This window comes from Athene cunicularia (assembly GCF_003259725.1).
Source record: "Athene cunicularia isolate RWA chromosome 1 unlocalized genomic scaffold, athCun1 chr1_part2, whole genome shotgun sequence".
Classification (NCBI taxonomy): domain Eukaryota; kingdom Metazoa; phylum Chordata; class Aves; order Strigiformes; family Strigidae; genus Athene; species Athene cunicularia.
In genome coordinates, this window is record NW_020799092.1 from 57,579,728 (window position 1) to 57,594,907 (window position 15,180).

Here is a 15,180-nt window from a genome sequence, read left to right on the forward strand (position 1 = left end):
GGGAGCACCAGGGGAGGGAGTAAGTGGCTCACTGACTCGGATGGTTCTGAGGTAAGTTAACAAATTTTATTTTTGTTCAGTAGGCAGGCAATGAAGCTAGTAGTTTTTTGAAGTGTGTTTCAGAACTGACCCAGCTAGCACTGCCAAGGTTGCAGTAGGGTCATTTCCTCTGCTCTAACTGGAAATGACAAGTAAGACTCCATATTGTTTTACTGGAAGTTGCAAATAACACACAGACTATTGTATACTAAGACTAATCTTAGGCCCAGAGGAAAAATTCTCTCAGATCTTGGTACTTTTGTAACTCTTGCACAATGAGTGATAAAACATCCAAAGACATGTACAAAACGTCTTATTAGCATCTCTTCAACATCAGCTGCAAAACTGCCTGCTGAATGCTACATGCCAACCTGGAGATTGTTCTCATGCTGTGACACAGTGACTTGCTGTGAAGATTCAGTGTCTCGGGAGTACTTGAAAACAGTACTTTGAGTGATGCTCTCCCAGAAAACTACGTGAGTTGTAGTTCAGAGGTAACTGTGCTGCAGTGTTTTAGAGTCAATGTTAACTTTATATTCAGTTCTATTTGCATTACATGGATTTCTAATGGGGCAGGTAGGTGCTGCTGTTTGTGGTTGGAAGAAATGATAAACCAGCTGTACCTACTATATGTCCTGATCAGGCTGCTGTGGAAAAAGTGAAGACCCTCTGAGCTGTGACTTGACTCTTGAGGTTTAACTGAGTTCCGCACGAAGCATAAAATGTGTTTCTCCATTTAAGTTCAAATCATGGATTATCGGGCCTCCACAGTAAAATGTCAAGCTCTGGAAAAAGGCCTCTCTTGTAATAGAATTTCTGGCACCTCTCTTGGGAAATCTGATCTAAGAAATTAGTATCTCAGAATATAGTATCACAGTTAGATGAAAAAGGTAGTGGGAGGGAGAAAAGGTGAAGGAACTTGAGTGTACCAGGGAGAACTTTTAATATAATTTAGATCTGAGCTATATTACCCTTTGCTATTTTTGCTCTTCTAGGAGAGACCAAGTTTCTATGGAAGTTTACCCTTACGCTGTTTCACACAGAACTGATAAGTGTCCTCAGTAAAAAATAAAGAGGGAAGAATTTTTTTTTTCTTCATGTCTATGGAGCCATTAGAATAAGTATCACCTAGCTGTTTGCACTCTGAGAATAGGAGGTAGAACATTTTGTCTGTTGGTTTTATGGACCAAATTAAAGTAATTTGGTCAAAGAACAAAGCTTTCAGAAGCCTCTACAAAAAGTGTGTGCTGCTTGTTTGCTGTTCAGGCTTCTTAATCTCCCTGAAAAACACCCTCCAAGTGGAAAATGCTCATTGTACAGATTCTCCTACCTCAACCTGTTTTACACCAAGACTGACTACTTCATTTGCCTACATCTAAATAAAGTTGGCGTGAGCCTATGTCACAAGTGTTCTGGTTTGGGATTAATTGTGCTCTGTCCAGTCACTTGTTAGTTTCCTCTTGGTTTTGATGCTGGACGTTTCTAGCATAGGAAGATTGATAAATGGCTTTGATCATTCAGTATGAATGACTTTTGGTTATTTATGTGAACAATTAGTTCTAGTTGTGAATTTTCACAGCGAGAAGATCTTTGGGCTCTGTTGGATTTGAAGAATTAACAATACTTGGGGATTCATGAGTTTCTTGACCTAGTTAATAAATTTTTGGGGGGAGAGGGAAGAGATGGTGGCCATCCTGCGATCCAGTTTTAATGTGGTTTCTTGAAAGTACCTGAAGTGTTTCAGACCCAGAGCCTAAAGTCTGTAGGTAGTTGGTGCACTGTCATGTTTAATTTGAAACTGCTGTCTGGACAGTATCACTGAGAGTGTTGTGAAAAAATTTTCAGTACTATCAACTATCCTGAGACTAGAAAGGATGTCAAAGCTACTCAGACTGAGGCAGTTGCATGGTTTTGGAAATATGCAAGCTGTTGCATGCACAAGTGTCCAGCAGTTGAAATAGTAAACTCTGCCTTTTTTTTTTTTTTTTTTTTTTTTTGGAAGGAGGATGGAGGCAAAGGGAAGGGAATCCCCATTCCTATGTCAAAAAACAACAAAAAACCAAAACAATTAACTTATAGTTGACGTTCTCCTTTCTTATGATAGTTAGAGAATTGGTGGCTTTGTGTTTTCTCTTATATTTCTCAACTTCATGTGAGAATCCTATCCAACTAGTATTTCATCAGAGCATTTACCCCTTAGTGCTACTCTGTGGAGGTGGGGGCAATAACTGTGAGTGCTTTCAATTTGCCCTCACCCTTCCTAGCATACAATGGAGAGGGCCTTGGCTTAAAGGCAGTGACTTGACTCTTCAGTTGCTCTACCTTTTTGAGGCACTAATTTTTTCAATTATTTGGTTTTGTATTTGACTGTTTCTCTTAGGAGAACATTTTGTTTCCTGCTCAGTTTGTAACTGGCTAGAATGTTCCAAAGTCAGCAGTCTAGAGCCCTGGGTGAGGAGTTGGGGTCGTGCTTTAAGTCACTACCACTGCTCTTAGGGACAAAAAACCTTTAGAACTTGGAGTCCTGCCTGTCCCATGCTGGAGAGCACAAGAACCTTGATGAGAATCCTACCAGAATGCAATTCTGCTTCTTGGAAATTAAGGTAAATATTTCCCTCCTCTGTCTACTGTCACTTGGTTGTTTTGGTTTTTTTAGTTTTTTTCCTCTATAGTTTGCACCTCAGTCCTGTCAGCTTTGTTTAAGAAAAAAAATACACCTTATTTCATAATGTTTATGTACATGTGAAGATAATGTTTGTCTTACTCTTTTCCTGTGACACAGATGCAATGGATCAGCTTGAGCAGAGGGTAAATGAATTTTTTATGAACGCAAAGAAAAACAAACCTGAATGGAGGGAAGAACAAATGACATCAATCAAAAAAGTAAGGATATCACTGGAGTGGGTCACATTTTTCTTTAGCAAACAAAGATAACATTAGGAAAAAATAGCTTATGATTGATGGAGACTTAAGCATGCAGAACTGTGACTTCCCTTGGGCTTTCACAGAGGTGGATAGAACTACCTAGAAGGAGAAAAATGACTGAAAGGTTTATTTGATCAAGTATTTCTCTCAAGTTGTATTCAGTATCTGCTAGTATTTTAAAAATTGTGACCCTGAAATTATGAGGAAACCAGGTACTAAATTTTCAGCTCAGATCTTTTTTTTTCTGCTTGCGTGACATGAAGTTGTGCAAGTTCATTGTCTTTCTTTGAGAGGATATTTTTCAGGAGGATATTTTTCAGGCTTAGCTTCAGCATTTTCTATGATTCTGTCTGTGTTCCTGTACATTATACATATGGTATACGTAGCTTTAGGAAGGGAGGAATAAGAAGATGGATGTGTTCCATTTTATCCTTCAACACTTGGGCATTGGTGGTAGTATTGTTAGCAAGGTAGTCCATCATTTTGTCAGGAGAAACTCCTTTGTAGTCTCCTACACTTGCTACTTCAGCCCTCTATTTGGCCAAGGTATCTTTTTTTCTTAATACAAATAGATTCCTGTATTTAAAAAAAGAAAAAGTCAGCACTCTGACTTCACTGGAGTAAATGAAAAAATTGGTTTTGACTTTAGTTGAACCAAAATTTCGAGTAGTTTTCGCCTAAAGAAGATACTCTTCAGTGGAAATAGAGAATAAATAAGCACTTAAACCTGTTTAAATCTGGAGTAAAAATGTGTAAACGTACTTTTTTCAAAAAAAAAGTTTTGTCTGTGGATTTTCCTTAGAGCAGACTTTAAAATTGGCTTGCTTTATTCAAATTATAACACTTAGGAGTTATATAAATGTATTTTAAAATAATTTAAACTATGAACTAATAGACATCCTATCTCTGTAACTACTGTGCTGGAAAGGCTTCCTCTCGCAGCACTGTTTGGCATAATTTTGAAGGGCAGTAGTATCTGCAGTGGTCATAAAGATCCATACGAAGTGAAAGACATCATCTCATTTTGAGTCTGTAACTATGCTGTGTAATACAAAATAAATCCACGACTATTTTATTTCCTGGTAACATTTTTTGCAGAAATCTAAATACCACTTTAGGAGAAAGGGTCCACATCTTGTAGTTTGGCTTTTTCTAAGGCACAATTGATACGTATTGTATCTCTCATCTAAACTTTAGCTGATTGTTGTTTACAGTAGAGTTTCATAGTCTTTCTGAAGACTGACTTGAATTTCTCCTTTTAACTTATATTTTGTGCTGGATAACAGTAGCTTGAAATGACTGAAATTAATTGACGTTCATAATCTTTTAAAAATCTCTTTATAACAGGATTATTATAAGGCTTTGGAAGATGCAGATGAAAAAGTGCAACTGGCTAATCAAATATATGATTTGGTAAGTGCACAAAGGGCTTGTGTTGAATTACCTAAATTTATGCCCTAAGGAGTTCTAAACATTTTGATAAGCTCTACAGCTGTGCTACCTATACTGTTATGTTAGCTTCATACAGATATTTTTGCTGGCTAATAAACATTTGGAATTTTATTGACTTCTAAGAATTTTGTTGGTTTGGGTAGCAGGCGTCACAAATACAAAACATACAGAAATAAGGTCTTCATGCATGTTGATTTTGTCTGGGTTTTTTTTTTTTCCGAAAAGAGGCCACAAGCAAGTTACTCTTCCTTATAGCATATGAATTTTGAATTTTAAGTATATTTATTTTAAATTTTCTCAGAGAACAGAACCTGCAAGACAGACTGCACTAAGATATAGTAGACATAAACCAAATATTTTTTGTCTGGTTTTCTTTCACTTCAGCTAATCAAAAGTTGGAACTTACCCCTCTCTTTTCGTTAGCTGGTAACTGCAAAAACCTGTTCAATTTTTAATAGTTTAGAGACAGGTACATTCTGCTGTGTGACCACAGATGAAGAAGCATTTGGAACATAGTGTTTCTTTCTGTGATATTGAGATTTTGGTTAATTTTCAGTACCCAAGAGCATGTCATAGTTTACTCAAATGCACAGGAGTCTTTACACTTTCAGTTTAGAGATCCTTTTACTCAGTACTTAGGGTTTACTGATGTGTGTGTACATCAGTACAAATTGCAGTTTGGTAAACTTAAAATTTCCCCAATGCTGGCCAACCTCTTCTAATATATGCATGTCATATACTGTTCTTTCTCTTCCCTTTTCTGTAGGCGTACCCACAACATCCCCCAAGTCTTCTTAATCTTTTTTCACAAAATAATCACTTAACGCTGTGTCTTGAAACACTGCTACAGTAAGAAGAGGGCTTCTAGCTGCTGAGCCAATATGCAGCCTTATTGTATCCTGTAGTTGACTGCGCAGCTTAGGAGCAACAGCACTATATTGGGGGTTGACTCTAGTATCTCTGCTGAGCGTAGGGAAATGAAGGTGACCAAGAAATTACGCTTTTGTGTGTTTGTTTGTGCTTACTGCTGCATGGAAGAGAATTGCTGGAAGGGAAGTACTTATCAAGTCTGAGTTTAAGGATGTAGATACTCATGTTCCAGAACTGGATGCTATTTATTGTTGCTTTGTCTCAAAAATAGGTAGACCGTCATTTGAGAAAATTGGACCAAGAACTCGCTAAATTTAAAATGGATTTTTTTTTTTTTTTTTTTTTTTTTTAAGAACTTGACAGATTTTCTGTAATTTTGCAAAATTAAAATATCATACACTTGTTTGGGGCCAGCAGTATTTGTATTTTAACCAGCATACTTTTCATCAGTCAGTGATTCTCAAATTGTAGTTTCAACATCAATTTTTACTAGTGAAGTCAAAATACAACTGACTAATTAGAGTAACTTTTTTCACACAACTGTTGCACTTGTGAATTGTTATGGTAAGGTACAGAATTCTCTATACCTCTTTTTAGTGACTGTAGATATTCAGGCATGTACTTGAGCTTAAGCTTGCTACCTGCCCAGTTGGAAGTGTACCATTTCTTACTTGAATTGATTGCCACCAAGTTGAGGAAGGTCATTATTTTAGTTACAGGTGTGAAATGTCAAGTAAAGTTAGGTACTCAGTAGTTTTCTTTTTTTAAAGGTGAGAGAATGGATTGTTTTGTAATGCAGTAGCGAGGGAGAAGCATTTTGGGTAAGAAACCTTCATGCTTAACAAACATAGCAATGCTGGTATCCAGAAAATGGACAAAAACATAACGTCACAGCTTTTTTACCAATTTGTTGTAGAAGAATCTGGCCTTTCTGTGTGAATCTACATTTAGACATCAAGTTCAAATGCAATTATGATAAATTTCTAAGTTGATTTAACTACTGTGGTTACAGTGCTAAGAGGCAGTGACTCTTCTCATACCCACAGATAGTGGAAAGTAACCTAAATCACTTGAGGAGATTAGGAATAAATATTCTTCCTTTGAACTTTGTGGGGATTTATCATAAAAGCTGGGAGGTTTTGGATGTTTTACTTGTAATTGCTATTGCAAATAACAGGCACAAAAAAAACCCTGCAGAGTAAGTGCTTTTAATAAACTAGCAACTACAGAGAAGGACTAGTTTCTTTTAGATGGAATCCCAGCTGCAGTTTCTAAGATGCAAAGCTACCTTCAGTTGAGCTTTGTGTTTGGTGAGGTAGGTAGGTAGGTAGAATTTCAGGAACTCAAAATAGAAACGCGCCAGACTGCATGTTGCATCTTTCCGGTTGGTGTGTGTTGGTGTTTCTGTTTAATAAAGTGAATAGTAGGAGCCTCTTTAACATTTTAGCATTTTAACATTTAGCTTTAAGAGTAAATACATATTGTTGAGGTTCCGCCAGAGGGCAGCACTTGGGCTAGTTCATAACATGATTAATGTTAGCTCAGCCAAAAAACCTCCTTATGCTTTGAATCTCTTCTAGCGTAATTTTCTTTGAAATGTTGTAATACACTCTCATGTATTTTTTGAAAGCACTGAAAAAGAGGTAAAGAAATGTTGAAGCCACAGATTTTGAAAAATGAATGTGAATTACTTTCTTGAATTGTCTTCTGTATAAATGTAAGTTGGTAACTATTGCAGCTAGTTCAAAGTCCTTTTGCCAAAGATTGATACACGAATTGTTCCATACTGTGCTAAAGGAAATTTATGGTGAAAATCTCTCCTGTACTGTGATTGTTTAGCCTCATGGCTGATATTATAAGAAATGTTTTCTTAGACATATATTTGCATTTGGATTGTTGCTCTGTGTATTTTCAATGCTAAGAAATTTTGATACTGATCTGAAGCCCTTCCTGTTGAATGTTAGTTCATCTTGAAAGAAGTTGCTAGTGCTTGGGTGTTTTGACTCGGTGTGACAAGATGCCTCAATACAGTTTGCCTGTTACCATCTTCTTTTCAATTCATATTGGTGCAGATTGTCAGTACTTTTGCTGAAGCATTCTGTAACTGTCACCAGCTTGTCTGCAACTCATTTGTGTAAGTGGCACGTTGAGGGCAACGTTGCTGTTTGTTCTCCTTATTGGCCTTGGATTTTAACTTCTTGATTTCAACAGTTGAACAGCAGCAGTCACTAATTTTTATTTTAAAACTGTTCTTTCTCACTGGCTTCTGGTTGTACTATGGGAAGGGTTTCAACTCTAGCATAAATCCTTATGATTATAGTTGCTTAGCAGTTTGGTTAATATTATAAAGATTCATTTAGTATATAAAAGTCAAAACCATGCCAGTGATGTCTCTGAAATTTTCCTATCCTTTTTACCTCCCTCTCAGGGTCTCTGGAGCTGGACACACCATCACAGCCTGTGAATAACCATCATGCCCATTCGCACACTCCAGTAGAGAGTAAGTATTTGAGTCTTAAAAATATGTCCACTTTTAACGGCTCCTTATTTTTTTGCTGAGTAGTATTAGGGAAAAAAATGTTCAGAACTTTTTTCTTTTTCTCCAAACATTGTGGAGGAAAAATAAAAAAGGCACAATGCAATGATAATAATGTGTATTCAGAAGAAGTGTAAGAATGAAATAATAAGGTTTTGCTGGTGGGGATTAATTGAAAGTGCTGTTTCATTATGTCTAGTTATAGTTTGACTTTCAAGCTGAAAGGTTTTACATTTAAGTTCCCTTCGTTTCATTTAGAAAGGAAACACAATCCATCTTCTCACCATAGTACAACAGATCATGTTCCTGAAAAGAAGTTTAAATCTGAAGCTCTTCTATCTACCCTGACTTCAGATGCTTCTAAAGAAAATACACCAGGTAATCTTAATTGTCTTGCATTTTGCTGCTTTTTGATTGGAAGAAGAGAGACCCAATTATATTTGTGAGTTTACTGCCTTTTGAAATCAGAGGCTCATACCCATTCCTCTGGGATTTTCAGTCATTTGAAACATGAGAAATTGCAGGCATTGTTACTCATCTGTGTTGTCCATGAAGCGCATCAGCTTTGTTGTCATTTAACAGCTGTATGTTGGCTGTTTCTCTTTATTTACACTGCTTGGAAGACGATAACAGTAGTTTCATTCAGCCAGTCATAGAAATATAAGAGATCAATGCATTAATATTTTGGGAAAAAGAAACACATGCAACAATTTCGAAAATAAGGGAAAAGAATTTTCACTCTTTCTTTTTTTAAGAATTGGTTTGACATGGCATTCAGCTATAACAAAACGTAATTTTGTGTGTTGTCCATTTCAAGAGGTGAGAAGTTTTTCTGAGTAGTGAATAAAAAAATACCCCACAACTTTCTGACCATTTTCAAAATTAGGGTTCTTCATAGTTTCTTTCCTGAAAATAGAAGACTGTGAGATGTCTTAGTAAGTAAACCACCTTACATTTTGGAATTTAGTGCTGTTCATCAGGTTTAAGTAGTGCCCCTCATATCCATTTTACTTTTCTTTTGAAGGAACTTCACATGAGATGGCAAATAAAATGTAGCTGTGTTTGAACAGCTGTCAGTCTGTAGATGGCTGTAGAAATATGCATTGCCTTAAAACTGTGATTTGTAGTTTTTAGAATTAAGACTGTTAAAAGTTTCACTTGAGAAACAGTATAGGTGTACAGTCAGATTCTTATCCTTTTCTTGATGGCTACAGTAGTTGGCATTATTTCCATGGAGATTGGTTTTATATAGGCACAGCAGCTCTGTCTGTTCTTTGATAGCTGAATATGATAGTGTGGACTATCTTTCCAATAGGTCTACTTGCACATGAGGATAGTTGGGGAATAAACTTTTTTTTTTCTTTAAGCCAATACTGGCTGTGTCAAATGACTTTTTAAACTTTTTTCCAAATGATCAGATTGGTCAGATGCATAAGCGGAGTTCCTACTCTTTCACTGGTTGTCATATATAACTCTTCTTAAAATGCAAAGGAATTTAGTTTCATTTTGAATTTCATAAATGTGTTCTGTTCATCAAGGGTGTCGAAACAGTAATTCATCATCCTCTTCAAACAATGCATACAATACAAACTCTTCTCAACCATTGGCATCATATAACCTGGGCTCATTATCTTCAGGATCTGGGGCCGGTGCAATTACCATGGCAGCAGCTCAAGCAGTGCAAGCCACGGCGCAGGTAACGTCAGAACATTCTTGTCATTCTGCCATCTGCTATTGATTAAGAAGAAAGACTAGTTAGTTGTTTGGGGTTTTTTTTAATCTGAATTTCCATGATCACTTTCAGCTGACCTGATTCAGTTCTCATCAGTTTTGTTTATATGCTACAGTTTCATCCTGTAAAACTTGCACAAAGGGACAGCTTGTTTTCTAGCTTTTCCTGTGGGATATTCTTAACGCCTTTTTGCCACTTAGTGTACATCATTTTGTTAACAGGGTAACTAATGAACCTATGCAAATAATTAGCAGTTAGCAGCCTGGTATATGTCTTCTGTAAGAGCTCTACCGTGTAATCTGATACAGTATCAGTATTCCTTTTAGATGAAGGAAGGAAGACGAACATCCAGTCTAAAAGCCAGCTATGAAGCATTTAAGAACAATGATTTTCAGCTTGGAAGAGAATTTTCATTATCCAGAGATTCAACTGGATATTCATCATCAGCTCTGGCATCTACATTAACACAGACATTAAGTTCATCAACCACAGATTCACGAAGTGGCAGAAAAAGCAAGTAGGTTTTCTTACTTGACTGCAATTACAGCTTTTAAGACAGCTAAGCTTTCTTTTAAAGGTCATGGGCCATATTAGAAATAGCTCATATTTAATATCGGTGAAGGAGGGGGATCAGCAGAAGGTAGGTATTGCCTGCTGGTCAGGGCTTTCTTTTGTTCTCTTACTTACTTTTCAAGCAAACACACTCCAAAGTTTTAAATAAATGTCTTGATTTGCTTTTTCATCTGTAGTATAGTCTAGTTTCTCCCTCATTTTTCTGTATTCTGGAGAGAAGATTTGACCTAATGGCAAATGTTGGAAATTGCTATGCAGTGGTTTGTGGATGATTTTGAAACAATCTGGAGATCTGCTTCATGCCACTTCACAAATAATCACAGTGCTTTCCATGGCTGACCATCTAGGACAGGAAACAGAATTAATTTTGTTTCTGATCAAAATGAAATTCAACAACATTTTAAACAACACAGTGTCACAACACATTGTGACAACGATCACAAGTTGTACTTGAAAGAGTTTGTCTTAAAATGCCCATCCTTTTTAAACTGTCCTGCTTTTTCTTCATACAAATTTGTGTGTTCACAGCTCAGTGAGTGATTTTCTCTTAGAAGCATTTTTCATCTGTGGATATCTTGGGTGATCAGATCTGACCTATAAGCAAAAGTATATAATTTGTATTCTGGCACTGTTCCTGTGGAATGATTGGTGATGCTTGAGTAGAGATTAACATTGAATCGGTCATCTTCAAAACACAGTTATCTATTGTACATGACACATGATATCGTTTATATGTAAATTCCTCTTTTATTGGTGACATAATTTTTATGGGGCCTTTACACCAAGGCTGTTGATGGAAAATTTTGTGAAGAAAAACAGTCATTAAAGCCATTGATTAGAATAGCATGTCTAGCACTTGTAAGCTGGTAAGACTTGTTACCTTTTCCAAAGAGCATTCAGTGCGTCCATTTCAGTTCTTGCAATTGTTTAATGAAATCTGTTAGGGAATGATGCTTTGGGATTTACATACTGCAGTATTTCAGAGTCAACAAAGTACTTCTTTTGTGATCCTTTCACTTGGCAGGAAATGAATTTAAATTATGATGTGCTATTTTTCTTTTTTCCTTTTTTTTTAATTTTTCCAGAAACAACAACAAATCTTCAAGTCAGCAGTCCTCATCATCTTCCTCTTCTTCATCTCTGTCATCATGTTCTTCTTCATCTGCACTGGCACAAGAACTGTCTCAGCAAACAGCAGTAATACCAGAGTCTGATTCTAATAGCCAGGTTGACTGGACCTATGATCCAAATGAGCCACGATACTGTATTTGTAATCAGGTAAGGATGGCTTCCAACCTGAAATGCAACTAGAGCTGCTGTTTCACTGTAATTGAACTTCCTTCTCCAACTGCTAATTTAAAAATATCCTATTTGCATTTTTTTTGAAGCTTTGATCTGTTTTTATTTACTTACTGGTATTCTAAAAACAAGCAAGTTTTCCAGTGATGTGACATGCCTGGAGAGTTTGAAATCTTTTAATGAAGACTTCAGGAATACTTAAATTAAAAATCAAATAGGTTCACAGTGAATTCAGTTAAAATTCTAAGTTAGTATGGATTTGCCTTGTCTTTCCTACTTTCCTTTAATAAATAAACAAAGCAAACAGAACAAAAGCTAAAAAACTCTACCAAAAAAAAAAACCAACAAAACAAAACAACCCAACAACGAAACACATAAAGCCACCTGAAAACTTGAGAGCCTGAATGACAACCTGAGAAACTTGTATTTAAAAATACCTCTTCTTACTTCAAATACGTTTAAGAGTGTTGGCTTTTTTTAGAGTTTATAGAATTCTGTAATTCTCTTGAAAGTATTTGATTGTTTCAAATAAAGTACTTGAAATTGTCATGTATGCAAGGGCGAGGCCGAACATTAACATAATATTGAAAATCAGTCTGATAGTGTGCTGAGCACTGTTGTTTAGACCAAAATGTGCTTCATTCGGATTTTGAATGCTGACCTTTATAATCCAACCTGAAACATGCAGAAATACCTTCTTTTTTTTGCATAAAAGATTTTTAAAAATCAGTTTGCTGTGAACATGTGCTTTGGGTTGTGCATCAAAAGAAAAATTAAAATACTGTTGCTGCTGTTAATGGAAAAACTCCTCAAAGGAAGAAACTTGAACTTTAGCCCTTTGAAAACATTGATAGCTTTTAATTAGTAATATAATCATTATTAAGGTGGGTTTTTTTTCTTATTTACTAGGTGTCCTATGGTGAAATGGTAGGCTGTGATAACCAAGATGTAAGTAACAAAATTCAAAAAGATCATGACAGGCTTGTGCATGTAGCTGTTGCTTGCAGGAGTTACTTTTCTTTAGAGGTTTTTTTTAGGGTAGTGTGCATATGAGTTGAAGCATTCTTCAGGAAACCTCTTCATCTGTCTCCACAGTTCAAGTTCTTTTAGAAGGCTTCACCCTTTACTGGGAAGTTTGCCATCTTTAAAATGCCATTTATTTCTAGGAACCTTCAGCTATGTCACTACTAATATCAGTTGTCCCCTTCAAATAAAAAAGTTTTAAAAGAACAGTTGAATGTAATGATGTCGTTACTGAGATACTAATTTAAACCAAAGTGAGTGATAAGATTACTGTTGTGTCACATAATGTCAGATTAAGTATTTCAAAGCACAGCATACTACCTTTACTTAGTTATGTGAGTCTGTATATGACTCCTAGAATTTTTATTACTTTCCTTAGTCTATTCAGTGTATGTTAGGAAATGAGATCCTCCTCTCTTCTTGTTTTGTCCAGTGACTTTGTTTGAAAAACAGAATCCATGCTTTTTCACTCACACTTCATTTTCATAGAATTGTATTTGTGATAGGTGTTTCAAAAAATCCGAAACCCTCTCTTTAACTCTGTTTTTATAGTGCCCTATTGAGTGGTTCCACTATGGATGTGTTGGACTGACAGAAGCACCGAAAGGGAAATGGTACTGTCCACAGTGTACAGCTGCAATGAAGAGAAGAGGCAGTAGGCATAAATAAGTTTGTTCATCTGGAAAACACATTACATACTAAAGGTTTTATAGAGGACTTGGGAGGGGGAGGAACCCCCACCACACTTCCTTGCAACCACTTAAGGATTAACATAGCAGTCATAAGATCTTGAACTATTGATTTTGCTAGTTGTGTTTTAATATTGTAAGTAAATTATTTATGCACATTGATGTGCTACAGATAATATTCCAGTGAGCCTTGGATTGTTCCAGTGGCCAACGTATGCAGACATTTGTACTATCAAACCATTTTCTCTAAGCAGTGGGCATTCTACAATTATTCAATCTTCAAAAAATTCCAATAAGTCAAGATTTTAAATGTATGTTTTATATTCAACAGATATATTCTGCTGCATGTACTGTACTCAAGAGCTGTTATGTAACACTATGTATATAAATGGTGCAAAAAGTCAGTGCTTCTGGAAAAAAATGAGACAATGGTTTTTAAAATGCCTTTATAGCTTTGGTTCTTTATGAAACTTAATTCAGCAGGCTGAAGAAAATGGTTCTTGTATACAGCGGGCTGTTGTCCTCTAGGGTACTTGAGTATGTAAAAACAAAAATAATGCTGTAGAATAAAACAAACTTGTGCCATTAGTCTTTATATGTTTCTGCTACAGAGAAGACACAGGCCATAAGAGGAAAAAAGGTGTTAAAGTGATGATAAATTTTTATACCAAATGTGTTTATTTTTTTGTGCAAGTAATCCTTTAAATTTGAATTGTATTAGGTGTTAAAATAAAACAACCTCAACTCCTCAAATTAATGTTTTCTTCACATTTGTCAAAAAAAGGTTTGTCCCTGAAATGGTTTCAGAATATAGCTAATTTTGCATAAGAATTGGTTACACGTGACCCATGTGAAAGATTGTTGTACAGGAGGACATTTCTCCGATAGTGGAGAACTAATACATACATAGACAAATGCTGAACTATCATTTGCCTTGATGTCTCTGTCTCCAGGCAACAAGTGGCACCTGCTTAAATGGGCACAAAAGTCCTGTTTTCCATGTAGTTCTATAGTTATAAATAAAAATGTTATATTAATAAATAAATTATTAGTTATAGATAATTATATATGAAATACATTAAAATATATAAATATATAAAAATATGTAAATTATTAGTTATAAATAAAAACGCTTACCCTGTCAAGAGATATCCACAGGCAGGATTGCCTTCCTATTTCCTTGCCATGGATGGAAATAGGAAGGTGAGAGGAAAATCATGATACATGTGTCTTGCAGATGCCCTATTACTTACTGGCCAGTGGTTTTCATATAAAAAACAACACACAGTTTAGGAAAGAGGAAAGGAAGAAATAGTTCATCCTGCTGTAGAATCCCTAGGGGGACAGCAAGGATCATGTTAGGAAGACCAAATACAGGCCCATAAATAGTTGGATCTGTTAGTTGTACATGTTGTAGTACAGGATCAGAAGACTGACCTTTAGATTAGACCCTTGACCACAAATATAATGGAAAGATTTTCTATATTCTTCCTCTGCTTGCTGATTTTGGACATAGTTTGTAGATTCCCTTTCACTGGAAAATTCCTTTTGTTGTTTTTTGGCTTTTTCATGTAGCAGCACTGAACAGAACAAGATATTTACTCTTTTTCTTCTTCCTTCTGCTACTGAAAAAATACACATTTCCTTCGGAATAAAGATTTTACTGTAGCCCTGGCTTGCTCTTTGGACTGTCAGGCTGGAAGATTATGACCATGGTAGATTTCCAAAACCATGCAGAGGGGGAGGAGAGAGAGAGAAAAGCATTATTTCAATGCATAGCTACACAAATAGTATAAAGGAAATTAAAAGAGTTGGACTCATTAGTAATAGTATGTGTAGAAAATGCAGGTTTTGCCTAAATCAAAATGAAACCCGGCTTGTGCCACGGCATTTACTTGAAAAAAGTAAGCATTTTAAATCCATGAGCTGGGTAAAAGTAGATGTGTGAGAAGGAAAATGTGATTTTGGATGATAAATAGACTTTGGTAAAAGGATAGTATAGAAGTTGGTGAAAATAAACAGCAAAGAGCAGTGTAACTAAG

The 15,180-nt window shown here is 35.9% G+C and overlaps 1 protein-coding gene across 1 annotated transcript; it reads left to right on the top strand.

Moving 5' to 3' along the window:
- Nucleotides 1-2,824: 2,824 nt before the first annotated feature.
- ING3 (inhibitor of growth family member 3) lies at nucleotides 2,825-13,891 on the top strand. The gene is given in 12 exon segments (XM_026868339.1): nucleotides 2,825-2,922; nucleotides 4,312-4,377; nucleotides 5,558-5,656; nucleotides 6,333-6,342; nucleotides 7,251-7,265; nucleotides 7,715-7,786; nucleotides 8,081-8,200; nucleotides 9,361-9,518; nucleotides 9,881-10,071; nucleotides 11,213-11,405; nucleotides 12,336-12,374; nucleotides 13,002-13,891. Coding segments are annotated over 12 exon segments (1,176 nt in total). The 5' UTR covers nucleotides 2,825-2,826; the 3' UTR covers nucleotides 13,119-13,891.
- The last annotated feature ends 1,289 nt before the right edge of the window (nucleotides 13,892-15,180 follow it).